This window comes from Muscardinus avellanarius (assembly GCF_963383645.1).
Source record: "Muscardinus avellanarius genome assembly, chromosome: X".
Classification (NCBI taxonomy): Eukaryota; Metazoa; Chordata; class Mammalia; order Rodentia; family Gliridae; genus Muscardinus; species Muscardinus avellanarius.
This window is the reverse complement of record NC_137792.1, coordinates 18,483,828-18,507,723: the sequence shown is the minus strand read 5'-3', so window position 1 is coordinate 18,507,723 and position 23,896 is coordinate 18,483,828. Positions and strand designations below refer to the sequence as shown.

The 23,896-nt window shown below is 44.5% G+C and overlaps 1 protein-coding gene across 1 annotated transcript in view; it reads left to right on the top strand.

Annotated features, from left to right (window-relative positions):
* The window catches only part of PCYT1B (phosphate cytidylyltransferase 1B, choline), a gene marked incomplete at both ends in the record, with an annotated part of 86,773 nt that overhangs the window by 12,611 nt on the left and 50,266 nt on the right, over positions 1–23,896 (top strand). The window contains one exon of the mRNA XM_080719559.1: positions 19,901–20,000. Coding sequence (XP_080575685.1) covers positions 19,901–20,000 — 100 coding nt within the window. The remainder of the gene's footprint in view (positions 1–19,900; positions 20,001–23,896) is intronic.

The window sequence follows — 23,896 nt, the reverse complement described above, 5'->3', positions numbered from 1 at the left end:
ATGTTCACAAAGCAATTTGGAATTTGACACTAATGTTATACAAACGTCTTCTACTGTCTTCTTCAGACGCTTCCTCAAGAAGATTGAATGTGTTCTAAATTATATTTGGAATGTTCTATTCATTATTTAAAGAAACCTATGTTGAATCTTTTCTTGATTGAACAATAGCCTCCTAACTTATTTCATAATACTGAAGTTTGAAACACTGGCCTTTCTTTGAAACATGGAATTGTGACATTGAATTGGAGGAGTTTTTGTTTTGTTTTGTTTTGCTGGTGGTACTGGAGATTGAACCCAGGGGCATTCTACCACTGTGCTACATTCCCCAGCTCTTTTTTATTTTTATTTTTTATTTTTTGTGGTACTGAGGGTGGAACCCAGGAACTTTTCTACCTCCGGGCTATACTCCCAGACCAATTTTTTTTTAAATTAGGAAACAGGGTCTCACTAAGTTGCTGAGAGCCTCACTCAGTAGCTGAGGCTGGCTTCGAATCTGTGCGATCCTCTTGTCTCAGCCTCCCAAGCGTGGAGATTACAAGCGTGCGCCCCCACATCCAGATTTTATTTTTTATTTTGAGACAAGTTCTTGCTAAGTTACCCAGGCTGGCCTCGAACTTGTGATCCTCCTGCCTCAGCCTCCAGAAGTGTGTACCACTGCACCCAGCTCGCAGAGTCTTTTTAATAGATGCTAGCCATGTAAGTTCAGTATACTTGGGGTTAAGCCTGCCAATGGGTCAGACCATAGCCCTGAAACTCTTGCCTCTTTAACTGGTGCCCTCCAAAGCTTCTTAGTGACCCTTAGGGAGGGAAATGTAGAAAAAGAGTTAAGCTGTCTGATCAGTGGGGGCAGGGTGAAAAGGAGAAGGCAAAGAAGGTAGGAACAAACTAAGTCATTGCAGGCTAGGCCTATTTTCTTCCAATAATCTCCCAGGTAACAGCCTCTACCTTGCTAGGGTCTGATTACCCGTTGCTGGCCTCAGACCATAGTATTATTGTTTTAACATTCCTACCTTCCTCTTTATCACAGCATGAACCCGGTCTTATGGGAGGCTGGGGAAGCTGACCTTGCTTGGGGATAAAAAGACAGTTTAGCACTCAACGATCTTGAAGGCAGACTTGAAAACACAGTGATTAGAAAATAAAGCTGCGAGCCCTGGTTGTGTGCGCCTGTGTAATAATGTGCAGGGCTGCACGGGGCTCGCCTGTTGAGCAGGATTCATTTTCATATAATCTCTTCCCTCCCGCCAAAGTCTTTGACTTGGTGGTTTTGGTTTCCACTTGGCAATTCATGCACGCTGAACCTGACATCAGTGCAAAAAAGACGGCGAGGGGTATTTAAACTGGCATTTAAGAAAAATAACAACAGCTATAACAGGTTACTAGAAATATCCTGAATGATGTGTACCGCTTATTGCCAACCGAATGATGTTGAGAGCCCATTCCTGGTACAGGTGGCTTCTGAGCTTCACTATTGTGCCTGATACCGACATTAGGAACACTCACATCATAATTGTATTGTACTTCCAAATTGTTTAGTTATAAGGTAATGGTGCTCTACTAGGTCCAAGACTACAGCCCTCATTCATTCTGCTCTGTGGGCAAGTAGGAGAATAGAAGGACTATTCATAATGGACAGTGTGTTGGGCCCTCAATTGAATGTTCTATATGTGTTATAATATTTAAATAGGTTGCAGATCTATGAAATAAGAATTACTAGACCCCATGCTATAAGACAATCAAGAATAATGTAATTTCCCCAAGATCATATATCAACTAGCAGGATGTAGTGACATATGCCTGTAATCCCAGGACTTGGGAGGCTGAGACAAGAGGGTTGTAGGTTCATGACCAATTTAAGCAATTTATCAAGCCCCTCAGCAACTTAATGAGACCCTGTTTCAAAATTTAAAAAGGGCGTCTGGGGGTATAGCTTGGAGGTACAATGCCCCTGGGTTCAATCCCCAGAATTTAATAATAATAATATAAAAAGATCAGATACTAAGTCATGAAGCTGGGTTTTTTGGTACGTGGTCCTGGGGATTGAACCCAGGGGCATTCTACCTTCGAGCTATACCCCTAGCCCTATTTTTTTATTCTTTATTTTGAAACAGAGCCTCACTAAATTGCAGAGGGCCTCATTATGTAGCTGAGGCTGGCTGCAAACCTATGATTCTCCTGTCTCAGCCTCCCGAGTACTGGGATTACAAGCGTGCACCACCAACACCCAGCTCTGAAACTGAGATTTAAAATTAGATCTGAGCCAGGCGTGGTGGTGCACGCTTGTAACCTCAGTATTTGGGAGGCTGAAACAGGATGATCCGGGTTCACGGTCAGCTTCGGCTACTTAGTGAGGCCCTCCTACAACTTAGACCCTGTTTCAAAATAAAGAATAAAAAATAGGGCTGGGGGTGTAGCTTGGAGGTCGAATGCCCCTGGGTTCCATCCCTAGTACTGCAAAAAAAAAAAATTAGATCTGAGCCAAGTGTGGCAATGCACATATAATCCCAGTACCTGGGAGGCTGAGAGAGGAGGATTACAGATTTGAGGCCAGCCTTAGCAGTTTAGCAAGACCCTGTTTCAAAATTTAAAAAAAAAATAGCGCTGGAGGTGTAGCTTAGAGGCAGAACCACCCTAGGTTCAATCCCCAGTAGCACAAAGATAACTGAATAAAAATAAAATGAGATCTGTATGACTTCTACACCCCTGTTTCCACTACACCCAGTTCTCAAAGATCAGTGGACAGAGTCCCCTGCTCAAGCTCCCAGGGCACTTACAAAGTGTATTTGGACCCATTTTGAGTAAAGCTGTGCTTTTCCCTTCCTGGACCAGAAGTCAAAACAAATAAGATGTCCAGGCTCTTTGTAGGAAAATTACCAATTCAAGGTAGTTATTTCTGACTTTGCAGTTCCACTCCTAGAAAATGTATACATAAGGCCACAACCCCCCAATATTACAATGTTTTTAGCAGGATTATTCATAATCACCCCAAACCAGAAACTACCCAAATGCCTAGGAGAAAGGAATGGAGAAATCAATTATAGCAAAATCCATACAGGGGCGTGCGGTGCCACCCTTGGGAATGAGTGACGTCCAGCCACTGTAAGAATGTGGAAGAACCTCACCGACAGAGTGTCAGATGACAGCAGTCGTGAAATCACAGGCACCACGTGACTTTATTTCTATAACACATAAAGGAAGCCAGGCATGGGGTGCACGCCTTTAATCTCAGTCCTTGGGAGGCTGAGACAGGAGGATTGAGGGTTTGAAGGCAGCATTCAGTGAGTAAGTCAGCCAGGCCTTGTTTCCAAATAACAAATGAAGCTGGGTGTGGTGGCGCACGCTTGTAATCCAAGTACGGGAAGCTGAGACAGGTGGATCGCAGGTTCGCGGCCAGCCTCAGCTGCTTAGTGAGGCCCTGTTTAATAAAGAACAAAATATAGGGCTGGGGGTGGAGCCTGGAGGTAGAATGCCCCTGGGTTCCATCCCCAATACTGCAAGTATGAATTAATCAGTTAATTAATTAAACATTAAAAAGGCTGGAAGTGTAGGTAGAATGACCCTGTGTTCAATCCCCAGTGCTACAATTAATTAATTAATTAATTGATTAGACAGAGTTCATCCATAATGTGAGAAGTCAATGGAGTGCAAATGGCCTAGGATGGATGCTCACTTGTTTACTGAGCCACGTGCTTAGGATATGTATACTTTCCTGTACACATGCTATTCTTTAGTACAAAGTTTAAGTATATTCTGACTATAGTAACAGAGAATGAATACACCGTGCCACATATTTCCCACTCCCATAATTCTGGTGACCTTACAGAACACTGGAATGAGTGGTATCAGAGCCGACTTCAACAGCTCTTGGCTGCTAAAGGAACCTTGTTGCGCTCAGCTCTTTTAGGGACCAGTCTGTTCAGTCCCAAAGAGAGCTTCAGTGAGCCCTTGAACTCAATTTTCCTTTATCACCACACACCTGCAATCCAGGCTATTTCAGAGGCTGAGACAGGAGGCTTGTGAGTTCGAGGCCAGCCTCAGCAATTTAGCTAGAACCTGTCTCAAAAGAAAATAGAGCTAGGTGTGGTGGCACACGCCTGTAGTCCTAGTACTTGGGAAGCTGAGAAAGAATTACAGGTTCGAAGCCAGTCTCAGCAATTCAGCAAGATCTGGCTTGAAAATAAAAATAAAAAGGGCTGGGAATGTAGCTCAGAGGTAGAATGCCCCTGGGTTCAATCCTCAGTGCCACAATACATTCCTACACACACACACACACACACACACACACACACACACTGCATCCTTATTTCTAGAGCCAGTCTAATCTTATTCACCTAATCCCCTAATCTATGCTAAATTCCACGGACCCCAATTTATGTACTTTTATCTAACAATGGCCTGGCCTTGCTGTCAGTTTCTGGACTCAGAAGGAAATGGATGGAAATGATTAGCTAGCAAGAGCGTCTCAGAATAATCTGACTCCAGGGCTAATTCTAGAAAGTGACTGACCCTAAGCCATCCTATCAGGTTCTTAGAGGGGGAAAATAGAAGAGGTGTAATTAAAGCTATCAGAATCCTCCCTGGATCTGCCTGTGTGTACATGAAATGTTGTTAATTAATCTACTTTACCTCACAGTCTTCCAGGGTGGAGCCCTGAGGAATGCCATTGAGAGGGCCAAAGGAGGAAAATAGGGGAGACCGTGGGTCCCAGAGCAAAGCGGTCACCTGGTTGGTAATTAAAACATCTTTCCCATAACGTATCATTACTATTAGAGAAGTCATCAATTTTGCAGAATCTATCTTCCTTAGAACATCTTTGCTTTAGTGGTTCAGAAAAAAAGAGGTTTTATTACTGAAACAGAACCTAGCAAATAGTTCATGCAGAGACATGTTCAAAATCTCCATATTTTCATCTGAGTATATAGCAAACCTCCTACACTGCATAATTTGTTCTAATGCTTGTTTCTTCTGATCTTCAGTAATGTTTTCTTTATGTCTTCCAACCATATTATCTGACAAAGGGATGCATTTTCGTTTGACATCCTTTTTTAGAAGAGCTGCTTTTGCTGTAGCATGAAGAACAGGTGTTTTTGCAATGGTGTGGGACTGTTTCTTTTTCTCTGTTGAATTAACAGAAACTCAAAAGGCTTCTAAACATTTATCATTACATGCACCGTATTTTGTGATGTAGTGATTTTTGAGTATTATCGACTTGAAACATCAAAATGTTGAAATTTGGAAAAAAAATCATGGACGTTTGTAAGACTGGTTTAACAAAATGAGTATTTTATGAGGGAACCCTAAAAAAAGTTGAAAATGCATTTTTAAAAGATATTTTATATAACGTTTTTGTGGTACTGGGGATGGAACCCAGGGGCATTCTACCCCCAAGCTACACCCCCAGCCCTATTTTTTATTCTTTATTTTGAAACCGGGTCTCACTGAGTTGCAGAGGGCCTCACTAAGTAGCTGAGGCTGTCCGCAAACCCAGATCCTCCTGTCTCAGCCTCCCAAATGCTGGGATTACAAGCGTGCGCCACCACACCTGGCATGATTTTTCTATTCAGTGGAATGTTTTATAGCTCTCAGAATTAGTGAAGTTGAAAACTAGTTAAACAATGTGACAAAATCATCATGATATACCGAGTGAAAAAAATCTATGAAGATTCCAAAGTTGTTGATACATATGGCACGTCAGAAAGGCCGAAATGAAATATAAAAAGTGTTAGCAATGATTATCTCTGGGAAGTGGAATTATTGATGACTTTTTTCTCTTAATTTTTCCATGTTTCTTATGATATATTGTTACGGATTCGGAGAATATGGTTGTGGGGAAACTGTTCCCGGGGACCCCTGTTAGGGTCCCGGATACAATTTCCCTCAAACCACAACAAAACCCAAAACAACCAAAAACAGGAAAAAAAAAAACCCGCGGGGTCTTGTCCTGAGCTAAGAATAAGTATACATAGCTCGGACACTTGCTGAAGATTTAAAGAAGTTTATTAAAAAGATAGAAATACAGAAGATAGTTACAGCTCCATGCCAAAATGGCATGGGGGAGGGTGGTCCGAGCCAATTCACCTCCCCCCCAAAGATACAGCACGTGGACCGGACTTTTTATACCCATGACCTCCATCTTGTTTATGTAATTCTGACGTAGTGAACGTCCCTGTAAGGCACCTCCCCCAGCAAGGTGTGCAAGGTGTCTCCTTTCAGGAATGGAATGTCAACCCCCTGCCCCCTCCTCCCTAGACTATCATGTAGATCTGTCTTTAGAAAGAGGAAGCCCTAGCTCTCCTCTATTGACTTAATTACTTTTAGCTAGGTTAATTTACATCGGAATAGCTGCCTGCTTTTAGGCAGAAACCAAGTCCTTTCTTTACCCAGGTCTGCCGCCATTTTGACACAATTATTTTTGAAATCTATTAATAATCAGAACTTTCTCAAATCTTCCTAGGCCATTCCCAATACTGGTACAAAATTGTATGATGATAAAAAAAATCTATGCAACATTGATAAATATAATGTATTTTCTTAACAAGTATAAACCTTGTTCTTGTCTTTATCAATAATTATTCTCTCCAGTCCCCATTCAACAAATATTTATTGAAGCCCTTCTAATTTTGGGGGGTATTAGGGATTGAACCCAGTGCCATTCTACCTCCGAGCTATACCCCCAGCCCTTTTTATTTATTTTGGCAGTGCTGGGGATTGAACCCAGGGGCGTTCTACTTTCAAGCTACACCCCCAGCGCTCATTTTTATTATTTATTATTATTATTATTATTATTATTATTATTATTACTGCTGCTCTCTTACTGCAGCTGGGCAGGGAGTCCCCTGTTTCCCTTCGTGAGGGCTTCATTCCTCCTCAGGTCCATCCCAATTTCGCCATGGCCCGCTCATTTATATCTAGCTGCCTTTCATCTGCTTCCTGACCTTCATTTTGACAAACTCCATCTTTCATGAAGAGTCCCTAGGCCACTATTATTGTCTTAGTCTCTTTGAGCTCCTATAACAAAATACCCAAGACTAGGTAACTTAGAGAGAAGTTTGGAGAATGAGAAGTCCAAGTTCGAGATGCTGGTAGACTCCGGTGTCTAACGAGGGTGGCTCTCTGCTTCCAAGATGGCGCCTTGTTGCTGTGTGCTCTTCTAGTGGAGGGCAAAGGGGCAGACTGGGCAAACACTTCTGTGGGCCTGTTTCATATGGCTACCAGTCTCGTTCTGAGGGCTTTCCTGTGTCGTTCCTGTGACTCTCATGCAGGTGAAGAATTTAGCCTGAGGTATTTGAAGTTGAAATAAATTGTGAAGGGCTGTAAATCATGGCCTTTGTTTTGTCTGTGAAGTAGGAGGCAAAGTCAGTATCCAGAGGCAAGGTCAAGATGAAGATGTGAGTCGGCTAGATAGTCTTTATTTTAAAACAGGGTCTCACTACGTTGCAGAGGCCTCACTAGTTAGATGAGGCTGGCTGTGAACCTGAGATCCTCCTGTCTCAGCCTCCCAAGTACTGGGATGACAAGTGTGCCCCAACACGCCCAGTTCTTTTTTTTTTTTTTTTTTTTTTTGCGGGTCTGGGAATGGAACCCAGAGTTATTCGACCTCCGAGCTACACCCCCTGCCCTATTTTCTATTTTTTATTTTTCTCACTGAGTTGCAGAGGGCCTCCCTAAGTAGCCGAGGCTGTCCGCGAACCGCGATCCTCCGGTCTCAGCCTCCCGAATGCTGGGATGACAAGCGTGCGCCACCACGCCCGGCTCTTTGTTATTTTGAAACAGAGTTTTACTACGTTGCTGAGGGTATTGCTAAGTTGCTGAGGCTGGCCTTAAATCTACAATCTCCTGTCTCAGCCTCCCAAGTACTAGGATTACAGGCATGTGTCACCACACCTGGTTTATTGAGGATCTTCTATAAACATTTACTCTCTCATTTGACAACCTGGACCTGTCTTCTATCTGCATTTGTGCCCTTAGCTGAATGAGTCAATTTTGTCCAATCACTTATCTTCAGTCACCTTAGTCTTCTTTCCCTTGTAGATCCAATTGTTTACCTGACATCTGTGCTTGGAGATCTAACTGGTATGTCAGAGCACATGGTGAAAATGGAACTCTTGATCTCTCTGCCCTTGTCCCCCACCCCCACCCCAGACCAACTCTTCCGGTGTCTTCCCCGTCCTGGGGAAATGGTGGCAAGGTCTTTCTAGTTCCTTCAGGCCAGTTACTTTGGAAGAATCTTGACTCTTCTCGTTCTTGCATACTCTACATCAGTTACTCCAGATTTTATTTATCCACAATCGGTTTGGAGTCTGTACACATTTTTTGGTGTCGGGGATCGAACCCAGGGTCTTATACACACGAGGCAAGCGCTCGCCCCCTGAGCTATACCCCCAGCCCCGAATCTGAGCACTTCCCAGCACTTCCACTGCTCTCCCTCTGGCCTCTGTCTCCTTTGGCCTGAGTAGTACACCAGCGCCTCAGTGGTTTTCTTATGTTCCCTCTTCTAGTGTATTCTCAGTGTGTCAGCCAGGTGGTCCTGTTAAGGCTAAGTTCCATCTGATCATGGCTTCTTCAAAAGACCCCAAAGGCTCCCAACTACTAGAGTGAACACCAGTTTGTAGAGTGACCCAAGAGCCCCCGCCCTGAGTGCCTGCACCCACTGCCTACTCTAGCCCTCTGGCTCTATCTCCTCCATTTCCGTTCACCCACTTCCTCTAGGCACACTGGCCCTCTTATTCCCAGCAGAAGTCAGGCACGCCCCTGCCTCAGGGCCTTTGAGTTTGCTGTTTTTCTCTGCCCAGAATGCCCCTTCTCTTTGGCTCAATCAATCCTTTATATATTCACATGTATACCAACTTCCTCGACTATCCTATTGACAGTTAAACCCTCATCGCTCCCTATTCCCCATTCCTTGCCTTATTTTTCTGCTAGAACTTAATCACATTTTAAAATGCTACACATTTTACATTTACTCTTTATTATCTTTAAGTATTAGGACAGGGTTTTTTTCTTTGTCTATTTTGTTTCCTGATAAAACCTCAGAAGCTAGAACAATGTCTGAAACACAGTAAGTACTAAAGTAGCATTTGTTAGCCATGGAAAACATGAATAATGGGTAGATGTTATTAAAGTAATTTAAACTTCTTAAAAAGCACAAAGGATTTCTAAATGTTCCATATACCTGGGAATCATTTCACTTAACAGTTTTTATTATTTGTGGTACTGGGGATTGAACCCAGGGCCCTTCTACCTCTCAGCTATACTCCCAGCCTTATTTATTTATTTATTTATTTATTTATTTATTTATTTATTTATTTATTTTTGTGGTACTGGGGTTCCTGGAAGCCCTTCTACCTCCGGGCTACACTCCCAGACCTATTTTATATTTTTATTTGGAAACAGGGTCTCTTAAGCCAGCACGGCTGGCTTCGAACCTGCGCCATCCTCCCGTCTCCGCCTCCCAAGCGCTGGGATCACAAGCATGCACCTGCCCCTGGCGCACGTGTGTGTGTGTGTGTGTGTGTGTGTGTGTGTGTGTGTGTGTAGGGTTACTGGGGATTGAACCCAGGGGCATTCTACCTCTGAGCTAAACCCTCAGGCCTATCTTTTATTTTGAAAGAGGGGCTAATAAAGCTGCTGAGGGTCCTCCTGTCTCAGCCTCACAAGTACTGGGATTACAGGCTTGCGCCACAGTGCCCGGCTTGTCTTTTTTTTTTTTTTTTTTTCAGTACTGAGAATTGACCCAAGGGCATTCTACCTCTGAGCTACGCTCCCAGCCCGATTTTTATTCTTTATTTTGAAACAGGGTCTCAGTAAGTTGCGGAAAGCCTAAGTAGCTGAGGCTGTCCTCGAACCTGTGATCCTCCTGTCTCAACCTCCCAAATGCTGGGATTACAAGCGTGTGCCACCACACCCGGTTTTGTCTTACTAATTCTAACGATGCCTATTGCTTTCTAACCCATACACACCACATTTAGCTGAATGAAAAATGGATACCTCTTGGGGCTGGACCATGGTATCGGCCTGGTTTTCATTCTATTTCATTGAAGTCTGTTGATAAGGCCTTTGACCCAACGTCCTGATACATCCAATGGCTTCAGAATCCAGGGATTCATGGGCGTCAGACCTAGAGGCAGCTATAAAAATCTATTTTTCCTTTCCTCTCTAGCTTCAAAAAGATTAAAATATTCTGATCCCAAATTAAATCAGGCTTAAACATTATGTTCAGATATGAGTAAATACAAACCTAATGGCATGGCGCTGAGGGACAGATTGCATGATGTCTCTTTGTAATTGTCAATTTGCACTTCTAAAGCTTATCAGCCCAGCCGCCATTGGTCAGTGACGCACATTCCCTAAGTACAGGTTCTGTCAGCTATTTTTTGCACTCAAGTAATATTTGCTTTGCACATTTTGTATAGTACCTAATAGCTTTTGTTTTAAGTAAATATTTGGCAGTGTCCAATTGAAGAGATTTTGCAAATGAAATGCCCAACATATAACATTTTCCCCCTTTTAAAAGCCTGTTGGGAATATGGCTCCGGTACAGTTTACATAACCAGAGTGTGCGTGACAAACATGCAGTGTACTCGCAGGTGATGACCAGGTGTTCTAAAGTCTTAAATTAGATAGAAGTCTTACATGTCCCAGCTCCACGTCCCTGGTCTTGCAAGGCCTCTGTACTTGTGAAATACAGGGCACTGAGCCAGAGATTCCTAACCCTTTAAAATCTTCGCTCTCACAGGGCATAGTGGTACAAGCCTGTAATCTCAGTATTTGAAAGGCAGAAACAGAAGGACTGCAGGTTTGAGGCCAGCCTTAGTAACTTAGTGAGACCCTCCCTGTTTCAAACTAAAAAATAAAAAGGGCTCGGGTGCAGCTCAGAGGTAGAATGGTCCTGGGTTCAATTCCTAGTGCCACACATATTTTTAAAAATGTAAAATAAAGAAATGTTTATTTAGTCACAGCGGCCTATGGTGGTACACACCTGTGACCCCAGTACTCAGGAGGCTGAGGCAGGAGGACAAAAAATTTGAGGCCAGCCTGACCTTAGTGAGACCTTGTCTCAAAAGATAAAAAAGGCTGAAAGTGCACCTCAGTGGTAGAGTACCCTTGGTTCAATCCCCAGGACTGCAACCAACCAACAAACAAACAAAACACAAAAAATGCCTCCTTCCTCTCTTCTGCTAAGGAAAACTACCATGTGCTTCCCCAACCTTGACTTTGGGAACTAGCTCTCCAGGGGGAATATTCTCTTCCATGATGACCCATAACAGTCCAGAGGCTTCATTTTTATGATTTGCATATTTAAAAAGGTAGCACTTTTGTTCCAAATATGAAAATACTGAGAATTGAACGTGCCTTTTCTTTTATTTCTTTTTCTTTTTTCTTTTCTTTTTTTTTTTTTTTTTGGTGGTGCTGGGGTTCCTGGAAGCCCTTCTACCTCCGGGCTACACTCCCAGACCTATTTTATATTTTTATTTGGAAACAGGGTCTCTTAAAGCCAGCGCGGCTGGCTTCCAACCTGCGCGATCCTCCTGTCTCCGCCTCCCAAGCGCGGGGATTGCAAGTGTGCGCCACCACACCCAGCGATGAACGTGCCTTTTCAAACGCATGCCTTCTCCCATTCTAAAAGGGCCATCCTTCATTTTGGAGAATTACCAATCTAGAGACAATTCTGTTCCCTCTTTTCTTATTTCTCTCTTCACTTTATCTACGTTCTAAACATCTAGCATCAGTTAAATAGGAGGCATGCACTAATACACACTAGAAAATGTGACCTGGGTAACTTAGAGTCCGGGCTGAGACTTGCCAGTAACTCTATGTGAGTCATCTGCCCTGATTCCTTAAGTCTACATAAAAATTGGATCACAAGGTTTCCTTATTTCAGTCCATTTCAGGGTTTCCCCTTTTCTAATAATCAGGAATTTCAGTATCTCCTTTTTGACGTCTCTGTATTCTAATTTTCTAAGAGTCTTGAGTCATTTCTTCAGTTCAGAGGCAGCCCAAATGGCAATTAAGTCTGAGGGCCCTTCCTGTTCCTCTGGCTGCCAACTGGTGTTGCTGTTGAGGACGGGTCCTGCACAGCTTCGTGGAAGTAGCACCTGCGTCACGGAGTTGTACAGGTTAAATGAGAAAATACATAAAGCACTTAACTGGCACTCTGCTACTCAGCTATTGTATTGTGTCATTGGGCCTTAGTTTTATGTGTCATATAGGGCCACACCAGACTACCCCTGGTAGCATTCTGGCTTTGGCATGTGGTGAAGAATAGGTGGTGGGCTTGGTCTCCTGCAGGCCGCTACCTAGCTTGGACGCCAGCTGCACCCAGCCCTTGCCGCTCCTGGGAGCCCTGACCGCCTTACTCCTGATTGTTCGGAGGTTGTGTATGGAGGAGGCAGAACCTGAGGAGCATAGAATTCCTTCTAAATCAAATCATCTGTTCTAGGCTGGGCGTGGTGGCGCACGCTTGTAATCCCCGCGCTTGGGAGGCAGAGACAGGAGGATCACGCAGGTTCGAAACCAGCCGCGCGCGCTGGCTTAGGAGACCCTGTTTCCAAATAAAAATGTAAAAATAGGTCTGGGAGTGTAGCCCGGAGGTAGAAGGGCTTCCAGAAACCCCAGTACCACCACCAAAAAAAAAAGATGTGTTGTGGATCAGAGAAGGAGGAGATGTTTTGTTTTGCCGTCATTTTGGATGTTCGGACTGAAACAATATTGCCTCAAGTCACAGGGCTGGTTGGCGCTAGCTGAGCCTTAACTTGATCTTGCTGAATGTAACTCAAGGGCCCTTCTGCCTTGTTTGGGAAGACAATGTTCTAGAAAGTAAGGCCATGGCTCATTTATTTGTGCAGACTTCCCATTCCAAACACAGGAGGACTGCAGGTTTTAGCCACTTTCCAAAACGTAGCAAGACCCTGTTTCAATATAAAAAGGGTTAGGGATGTGTCTTGGGAGGGGAGATAGAATGCCCCTGGGTTCAATTCCCAATACCAATAAAACAAAAACAAAAACAAAATGAAAAAGCTCACATGTGCACATCTGCACCACAGGCGCTCATGCGCTTAAGAAGGCACTGTGCCCGCTCAGTGGTACACCCCTGCCTAGCATGCTTGAGGCCCTGAGTTCAAGCCCCAGCACCACACACAGACATCTTCTCGGCCCTGTTTCCTCCATCTCTATGTTTCTCCCTGTTCCCCACAATAATTAAGACCAAAACGCAGTACACATAAACTTTGTTTTTCACCTTTGAGTTACTATTGTTGCTTTACAAATTTCTCCATCTCTGCTTTAATTATCAGACTTCACACCTTTTGGAATACGCCTTTCCTAGAAAATGGCGACACCTCATCTCTAAATCTTTGTGGCTAGCACATAAAAGATCTCCAAATAGTAATTTATTTTAGCTCATGTGAAAAAAGATTCACAGTCCATGTATATAAAAAGGTCCTAGATCATTAATGTAGGATTAGTTTCATTTGCCAACCAATTTACTCACTCGGATTGTATCCGAAGAGTCCATAAGTCAAACTGCTTATTTCTATGGAGAACTACATTATCTATTATTATATCAAAATATGTATTATATATGTTATAGAACAATGAGTAATGGTTGTAATGACAATAGCTACCATTTATTATCAAGTACATTATACATATCATTTCTGGTTTCCACAACAACCATGTAAGACAATTATTCACTTTACAGATGAAGCTGAAGTTCAAATAAGTTAAGGAACTTAGTATTAAGAGCACACGAGAGCCGGGCGTGGTGGGCACGCTTGTAATCCCAGCATTTGGGAGGCTGAGACCGGAGGATCGTGGTTCGCGACAGCCTCAGCTACTTAGTGAGGCCCTCTGCAACTCAGTGAGACCTGGTTTCAAAATAAAGAATAAAAAATAGGACAGGAGGTGTAGCTTGGAGGTAGAATGCCCCTGGGTTCCATCCTCAGTACCACACACACACACAAAAAAAAGAGCACACAAGAGCCAGACATGGTGGTGCACACCTATAAACCAGTACTTGGGAGGCTGAGACAGGAGGATCGCAGGTTCAAATACAGCCTCAGCATGTGGTGAGACTCTCATCAGCCTAAACAGACCCTGTTTCATAATTAAAAATAAAATAAGATAGGGGTGTATTTCAGAGGTAGAATGTCTCTGGGTTCAATCCCCAGTACCACTAAAAATAAGTAAATAAATAAATAAATGAATAGCACATAAGTCAGGCGTGGCGGCACATGCCTGTAATCCCAGTACTTGGCAGCTGAAACAGGATTGCAGGTTTGAGGCAACCTCAACAACTTAGTGACACCCACAGCAACTTAATGAGACTCTGTTTCAGATGTTTCAGAAAGGGTTGAGGGTGTAACTCAGAGGTAGAATGCCACTGAGTTCAATCCCCAGGTACCACCATCAAAAAGCACACAAAATTCAATCCATTTCTCACCACACGTACCTCATTCATAGCTCCTGGTAGAATGGCAGTGGTGGGCCACTCATGTTTCTTGCAACAGCTGTTGGGTTCCCGGGTGGGCACCTGGCCCAACTTCAACTGATCCTGGTGTCATGGCTTGATTTGGAAAGAAAATATTGGCCTGTCAGGGGTGTGTATGTGTGTGTCCCTGGGGATGGAACCCAGGGTCTTTTGCAGGCTAGACAAGTTATCTTTCTCTGAGCTACATCTGCCGCCCTGCCTTAGGATTTTTTTTTCCCCCATACTGAAAATGGATCTCAAGGGCTTTCTACCTCCGAGCTACGCCCCCAGTCTATTTTTTTTTTTTTTTGGTGGTACTGGGGGTGGAATCCAGGGGCTTTCTACTTCCAGGCTATACTCCCAGACCTATTTTCTACTTTATTTGGAAACAGGGTCTAAGTTGCTGAGAGCCTAAGTAGCTGAGGCTGGCTTTGAACCTGTGCGATCCTCCTGTCTCAGCCTCCCAAGCACAGGGATTACAAGTATGTGCTACCACGCCCGGTTATTTTTTTTTAATTCTTTATTTTGAAACAAGGTCTAAGTTGCAGAAGGCCTCACTATGTAGTTGAGGCTGTCCTTGAACCAGTATCCTCCTGTCTCAGCCTCCCAAAACCTGGGATTACAAGCGTGCGCCACCACGCCCAGCTCTGCCTTAAATTGGTAAATTGGCAGGAGCAGCAAGAGCTGGGGATAAAAGGTGGAATCGAAAGTTGCTCATTAGTGTTAAGAGAGACTGAGAAAGGCAGGCCGAGCCATGTTGAAGCTGGAGCTGTGCGTGGTGGAAGCCAGCAGAGATACTGATGTTCTGGGAGGATGGAGGGTACCTGGAGCAGAGCAGAAAGAATCCCAGACAGAAACGAGCCAGTTCCATGCAGAGCAGCTGGCGCTCTCGGGCCACACTGTGCCCCTTTCTTCCTGTGCCAGGGTGGCCTTAAAATAAATCCTTCATCCCTTGAGCTAATTTTAGTGGGTGTCAATTCCTTTTAACCAGAAGAGCTGAATTAAAATAGACCACTACTAAGTCCTGTCGAAGGGGATTTGAACCCTGGTTTTGTGAGCACGGAATCTCTGTTCTTCTCACTGCATTGCTTTGCCACATTACGAATGCTGCTCTGGTCCAGAGAACCTATGAAGTCACCTTTATAGATGTGAAAAGGAACCGTAAATGGACTCAGGTATCCTGAATCCCAAGTTCTGGTCTGTTTCCAGAGCCCTGAAGGAGAGGGGGCGGGGGTTAGGAAAGTCTCAGGCAACTGGGAGACCTCCAAAGAAAACTGGGGCAGGCCTCCCCCTTCCAGGAAGGAGGATCCTACCATGGGGAGAGGGCACAGGGCCAGAGAATGGATCAGTCCCTGTCACTACAGGGACTGCTCTTATCCCTGCTTCTAAGCTCAGACACTAAGAGAGTGCCTCAAACATATTTGAATGAATGAATGAATGAATGATTGAATAAATGAATGGCAGAAGTGGGTCATGGCTCCTGTTCAAATGTGTGATGCCTTCTCTAATATGTGGAAGCTAGAGAGTAAAAAGGAAAAAAAGAATCACATGAAAATAGAAGGGAGACCCGTAGGGTAGAGGAAAGGGGTGTGCGGGAGAGAGGAGGGGAGATAGTAGGGCATGAATCTGATCATGTTATGTTATGTTCAACTACACAGCCATGTAGATGTCACAACAAATCCCACTATTGTGTGTAATTATTATGCACCAATAGATTTTTTTTTTTAATGTCTGGGTCCTTCTTTAGCCGAATCATCCCAAGTTAAGAAGCACCTGTCTCCATCTCTAAGAAACAATCTGTGCAGCACTCTGAGTAATGTTTACAGTGACTAGTCAAGTTTAGCTTTAAAAATACCAAAGATGATGTAGTGGTGACTGTGGTAAGGACACAGTTCAAAGACTACAAATGGGCAGCCCTGGATTGCATTTACCCTGTTTACAAAAACACGGCTTGTTCTGTCTTCCCTTGTCTGGAGAGAGGGAGATTTTCATTTTAAGAGGCTGACTAAAAAATGCAGGGCCACTTCCTGGGCAGGCTTCCAAGTGACTACATCTTTTGCACAGCGCTCCCCAGAGCCCCAGCCTAAGCTGCCTGGGGCGGGGCCTCCAGCCATTGGTGGCTGGCAAAGCTACCACAGTAACAGTTATCTGCAGCCCGCCAGAATTGCTGTGCTTTTCGGCCCTCTCAGGGCCTGTATAACGGCCTTGGCCTTTGCACCGAAGAGACGTCAGGGCTTGTGATTGGCCAGGCCTGTGCGTGGGAGATACGGGAGATGTCGTGCCAAGCTTCCCAGTATGATGTTCCTTTCAGCCGAGCACCCCGGGTGTGGGTGAGTCCAAATGTCTGAAGACTGCCCTGTTGGTTGGGAATGTTCAAGGCTGGGCGTTATGCCTTTCCAAAGGCATGACTTAGCATTTCTTTCTCTCTTCCTTCCTTTTCTTTCTTCCTTTCTTTCTGTCCACTGGAGATTGAACCCTGGGGGCATTCTACCCTCAGCCTTTTTAATTTTCTATACTGAAATAGGCTCTTGCTAAGTTGCTAAGGGTTTCATTAAGTTGCTGAGGCTGTCCTCAAATTTGTGAAATTTCTGTTTCAGCCTTTCAAGTACTGGGATTACAGGCGTGAGCCACCACACCCAGAGATTTAGCATATTAATTTTACTTTTTTTTGTACTGGGGAACCCAGAAGCATTCTACCTCTGAGCTACACCTCTAGCCATATTTTATTTTTTTTTTTATTTTGAAACAGAGTCTTGCTAATTTGCTGAGGCTGGCCTGGGACCTGTGATCCTCCTGTCTCAGCCTCCCAATCACGTACTGGGATTACAGGTGTGCATCTCCACACCTGGCAATTTAGTGTGTGTGTGTGTGTGTGTGTGTGTGTGTGTGTGTGTGTGATTGAACTCAGGGACATTTATCTCTGACTTACACCCCTAATCCCCTTTTTAAAATTCGATTATTTGGAAGCAGTGTCTCTCTAAGTTTTTTACAGCCTAAGTTGCTGAGCCTAGCTTCAAACTGTGATCCTTCTGTCTCAGCCTCCCAAGCACTGGGATGACAGGCATGTGCCAGCACACCCGGCTATCATATTTCTTAACACTGCTGATATGTTGTTGCCTTTTCTGTGAAATAGGCATAGTACTACCTTATACTACAGAAGGAGAGAAATATGTATCCATACATACAACACCCAATCCATACAGTATCACGTGTTGTGAGACCTAAAAGAGATAACAGAACCCGCTGGCACTGGGCAAAGAGACGCTTCATTGACCGTGTTACTCTTCTGTCAGGGCAGAGCAGATGACAGGCCTTTGTTCATCCTAGCCTGATGCCTGGATTGGTGGCCAGAGCTGTTTCATGCCTAGAGCACATAAAACCTCTAATCCTAACGCTGGACTCAGGTCTCTTCTGGGATCTTGAAAGGGAAAGAATCAAACACTGAATTCATAAATAGATCACTTTCTGAGGTGCAAGGAGGAAATTTTGAAATCTTCTACAGCAGGCTAAGTACTTCTGGACACAAATAACATGAGAAATTTGAATAGATGCTGGTTCTGGTGGCACACACCTATCATCTCAGCTACTCAGGAGGCTGAGGCAGGAGGATCACAAGTTGGAGATTGGCTTCAGTAACTTAGCAAAGACCCTATCAAAATAAAAATAAAAACAACTCAGTGTGGTGGCCCACATCTCTAATCCCAATATGTAGGAGGCTGAGAGAGGAGAATCACAGGTTCCAGCCTCAGCATTTAATGAGACTCCCAGAAGCCTAGCAACACCCCCTTTCAAAATAAAATAGGACTGAGGCTGCTGTAGTTTTGAGGTAGACTGCCCCTGGGTTCAATCCCTAGTACCACAAAAAGAAAAAGTAAATTCTATAGCAGGGGTGTGTTGGGCCATGATGTATATTGTGTAGCTCATAAAACTGGGCTGTTGTAAAATTAACTAAATGGGTCATGATTGGCTTTCAGAAAGTTAGGGTTCTAAACCATCTCTGGGTGAAAAACTTAGTTATGTCATTAAGAATCATTGTGGTTGGGCATCGTGGTGCACGCTTGTAATCCCTGCACTTGGGAGGCTGAGACAGGAGGATCGCGCTGGTTCGAAGCCAGCCTTGCTGGCTTAAGAGACCCTCTTTCCAAATAAATATATATTAAAAAATTGGTCTGGGAGTGTAGCCCAGAGGTAGAAGGGTTTCCAGGAATCCCAGTGCCAAAAAAAAAAAAAAAAAAAAGAATCATTGTGGTCGGGTGTGGCGGCACACATTTATAATCCAAGTACTTAGGAGGCTAAGACAAGAGGGTCGCAGGTTTGCGGCCAGCCTCAACAAGTTAGTGAGGTCCTCTGAAACTTAGTGAGACTCTGTTTCAAACCCCAAAAAACAAAGATAAAATTAGGGCTGGGGGTGTAGCTTGGAGGTAGAATGCCCCTGGGTTCCATCCACAGTACCACACACACAAAAATCATTGTGTATTTAGGAAGCAGGCCGAGTCCAAATCCTGTTTCTGCCACTTTCAACAGTATGATTTTACAGGGGGATTGTTAATTAGCTCTGCCTCTGACCTAAAAGGTGAACTTAATAATATAGCGCACTTTTTTTCATTTTCCTTTTTGTGGTGCTGGAGATTGAGCCCAGGGCATTCTACTTCCAAACTACATGCCCAGCCCTATTGTATATTTATTTGGAAATAGGGTCTTTCTAGGTTGCTGAGGCTGAGGCTTCAAACCTGTCATCCTCCTGTCTCAGTTTCAAGCACTGAGATTACAGACATATACCACTATCCCTGGCAAAATCGTGCATACCTCAGCTGGGCATGGTGGCACACACCTGTAATCCCAGTACTTGGAAGGCTGAGATAGGAGGATTGCAGGCTGGCAACCAGCCTCAGCAATTTGGTGAGACCATTTTTCAAAATTAAGAATAAAATAGGACTGGAGGTATATCTCAGAGGGAGAATGCCTCTGGGTTCAATCTCCAGTATAACAACAACAACAACAACAACAACAACAACAAAATAATGCATATTTCAAGGTTGTTGGGAAGCAATATGTGTGAAGCATTGAAAACCGGGCAGGGCTTGGCATAATTAGAACTAGTATGTAAGCATCTGATTTTTTCTGGGTTTATATAAAAATAATAAAAGAGCTAACAGATGTGGAGTGCCTCATCTGGTACTTGGTGCATGGTGGACATTGGATATTTCTTATTATTTCTGAATCATTAGTGAGAAACGTGGCGCGGGGGCGGGTGTTCAGTGACACTGCCCTGACTTTATTTCTTCTAGCAGTACCGTATTTCTCTGAGAGACTCAGCAGATATATTCGACTTCTCCTTACCTGTGTTGTCAACAGAAATAAAACTTTCAGGGGCAGCTAGTGCTGAAGGAGCATCTGTCAGCCTATATTCCCTTTGTCTTTCTTCCCTTTCAGACCTTGACTGCACCTGCTCCATTTGCAGATGAAATCAGCTGCCAGTGCCAAGCGCCCCATGAGAAACTGACCATTGCTCAGGCCCGCCTAGGAACACCAGGTGAGGCTGTGCTTCCCTTTCCCCACGTGGCCCTGCCTTGACATTCGGAGTATCAGCAAGGCCCGCCACGTTTGCGCAGCACTTGCTTTCAACCAGAAGTTGAATGTAGAAACTATAGCACAATGTAAGACTGGGAAACCTTAAGAGTAATCAATAACCTCAATGGGGCTTGGTGGTGCATGCCTGTAATCGGACACAAGAGGATCGCACGTTTGAGGCCAGTGTTTGGTAACTTAGTGAGGCCCTATTTCAAATTCAAATTAAAAAGGGCTGGGGATATAGTTCAGAGGTAGAATACCCCTGGGTTCAATCCCCAGGACTACGCAAAAGGAGCAATAACCGAGACTAACCAAAGTAGCCAAGTAAAAGATGCAGCAGAGCCGGTGACTCTGCGCCCTAGCTCTGCCACTGACTAGTTCTACACGGGCAAGTCATGAAAGGCCTCTTGAGTCTGTTGCCAAACAGGGACAACAATGCCTGCTCCGCAAGGGTTTTGTGACGGTTAGATTCAGTTAAAAGAACAAGCATTTTTGAGGCTATGAAAGCTTTTATGCAGCTAAACCACTATAATTATTACTATACTCAAAAGTCCGCTTTAAAAATTTTTTTAATGTGCCTTTAATAGACTGGATGCTGCTACAGAAGTTTGTTCATTCATTCCTGTTTTTCTTCTTTAACCTACACCAGAGGATGGGTAGTGAAGAGATTAAAAAAGCATAAGGACCGATTTGTTTCCCAAGGGCTTTTATGATAAAGAGACAATTATATATGAAATAAAAAACCACTAGTAAGCCAGGCATGGCGGTGCACCCCTGTAATCCCGGTACCTGGGAGGCTGAGACAGGAGGATCACAGGTTTGGGACCAGCCTTAGCAACTTAGCAAGACTCCCAGGAACCTAGTGAGACTCTGTTTGAAAGCAAAACTAAAAAGGGCTGGAACTATGCCGGGCGTGGTGGCGCACGCTTGTAATCCCCGCGCTTGGGAGGCGAAGACAGAAGCCAGCCGCGCTGGTTTAAGAGACCTTGTTTCAAAAATATAAAAAAATAGGTCTGGGAGTGTAGCCCGGAGGTAGAAGGGCTTCCAGGAACCCCAGTACCACCATAAATAAATAAATAGGCTGGAACTAAACAAGTAGAACACACCTGAGTCTAATCTCCCCATCTCCCGCCACACAAGCCATGAGTAGCGTGCCGACATGTGCTTGGGGGTTAAGTCCTGCAACACACATGATGACTGACGGTTCAGAGAAGGGCATCTGGCCTGGGGTGGTCAGGCAAGACTTCGGGGAGGGAGCAGAACAGTGCTGATACTTTGGGGAGAAGACTTAGTCTAGGTGGGCAAAGATGCAAAGGAATTCCGGGAGGGTGGAAAGGAAGCAGCAAAGGCACAGAGGTAGGGAGCTGTGTGGGAGTAAATGAATATCCTGCCAGTTGATTAGGATGGAGTGACAAATAAGACTGGCTGGGCAGGTCATCTTTGAGCCACGTCTGATCACATACGCCACTGCAGACAAAATAAACAGCAACAGCAACAACCCGAACGCCAGAAGAATCCATGGGACAAAGGATAGTTTGCTTAATAGTAAGCACGATGTACTATGGTTTTAAGGATCGAGTCATTTCACTATCACAACACTATCTGGTCAGTACTTTTAGTATTTCACAGATGGGGGAGTGAAGGCTGAGGCATGGTAGGACCTGCACGGGGTCATCAGCTGGCAAGGGGCAACGTTTCTCAGACCCACCTGCATCAGAATCAGCCGGGGGACTCAGCTGGCTGGGCGGCACCCCTGGCATTTCTGATCCTCTTCAGCTGGGGTGGGGCTCAAGGAGCTGCATCTCTGACCAGTTCCCAGGTGGTCCTGCGGCACCGCGGAGCACGCCCATGTTCTGAAGGGAGATTGGATCTCCAGCCTGCGTGTGTTAGAGCTTGACCTCTTCGCAGTGGTGCTTTGCTTCTTTAAGAAGAGCCTTTAAGCCAGGCGTGGTGGTTCATGCCAGTTATGTGGGAAGCAGGAGGATCCCAGATTCGAGGACAACCTCAGAAAGCAGTGAGACTCTCAACCTAGTGAGACCCTGTTTCCAAATTTAAAAAAATAGGGCTGGAGGTATAGCTCGGTGGTAGAATGCCCCTGGGTTCAATCCCCAGTCTGTCTGTCTGTCTGTCTCTCTCTCTCTCTCTCACACACACACACACAGCTTTAGAAGAGTGAAGTGAGGGGAGTGAGCAAAGTTAGTGGGTTTTTCACGAGCTTCGTTTGAGAAAGGCAGAAGAGGCCTGGAGAAGCAGCTCAGAGCAGTTTTTCCTTGATTCTAGCATGTCATCTGGTCAGACTCAAAGTCAAGGGTCATAGGTTTTCTTTCATATGTTAAAGTTGGAGAGAAAAGAAAAAAAAAAAGATCTCATGAAAACTGGAGAATAGGGTAGAGGAAGGGGATTAAGGGAGGGGAGGGAGGTTTTAGGGAAAGCGATCAAATTATGCCACGTTCACGTACAGATATGCCACAATGAAACCCACTGTTCTGTATAACTATTTTGCACCAATTAAATAAAAGGAACCACCTGGTAAGCTTGTTAAAGTAGAATCCCTCCAGTCCGTGATACGGCCTGGGCATCTGCATTTTAACACACGGCCCAAGTGATTTTGTTAAGTTGGCGGCCTAGCGACCACAAGCTGAGAAATACTGACCCAGCAATAAACCCAAAGGGGTGCCAGAAAAAAGTACAGGTGTGTTGTTAGCTTCCTGTTGCTACCACAAAATATCGGAGATAAACATCTTAGAAAGAGGAAAGGTTTGTCTTGGCTCATTGTTTCAGTCCTTGTCTCCTGGCCCTGTTGCTTCAGGCCTTTGATGGAGGCAAACATCACGACGAGTTGCCTTGCTATGGTGGAAAAAAAGCTGGTAGCATCACGGCGGCCAGGAGGCAAGAACAAGCTGGGGAAGGGGCGGGGCTTCCTATATGCCTGTCTAGGGCCCGCCTCCAATGACCTAACTTCCTCCAGCCAGGCCCGCCTCTTAAAGGTGCTACTGCCTCCCAATGGTGCCAGCCGCCGGGGACCAAGCCTTCAAAACATGAGCTTTTGAGGGACATTTAAGATCTTAACCAAAGCAAGGGGGTTGTGAAGAAAAGAGATTGACTGAAAGTTAAATGATGAGCCTCAGGTCCTAGCAGAAAAAGACTTTGTTTTAGGGAAAGGACAAGGAAGTAGAATTTACTATACATCTGCTTGATGCAATGCCCTGTACTCCAACTCAATCCATCCTTACAAAAACATGTGAGGTGGGTGTCACCAGGTCCTCTCGACAAAGGAGGCAAACGAGAAAAGTAACTTGTCGAAGGTCTGAACTCACTGGGTAGAAATAGGATTCGACTTCGAGTTCCTTTCATCTCAAACCCTTGCGTTGTCCATCACAAGGGGCTGCCCTGTGAAGCAGGGTCCTTCGCAGGCCATGGAGCTAAGTGAAAACATGTTCAGGTGCAGAGCTGAAGAATGGACGCTGTGTGAACACGACAGGCGAATGATGTCCACACAGTACAAGAAACTGCTATGTCTTCATTTTCTTGCAATCTGCAAGGCCAAGAGTGTATGTGTTTCTGTGTGTGTGTGTGTGTGTGTGTGTGTGTGTGTGTGTGTCTGTCTGTCTGTCTCTCTCTCTCTCTTTTTTTTTGGCCTTGTATAGTTTTCCAGAGTCTAGAAATTGCTGACACACTACAATTTAAAAAAGTGAGCTGACTGCAAAATCAACTCTGCAAATACTCTTCAAATTTACCAAATGTCCTTTTTTTCTCAGTAATTATGTCATCTTTCTTTACTTTTCTTTCCTCCCTACTTCCTGAATCCATTTATCCTGATCACCTCTGAATCATTAACGAAAAGTTCTACAAAACTGC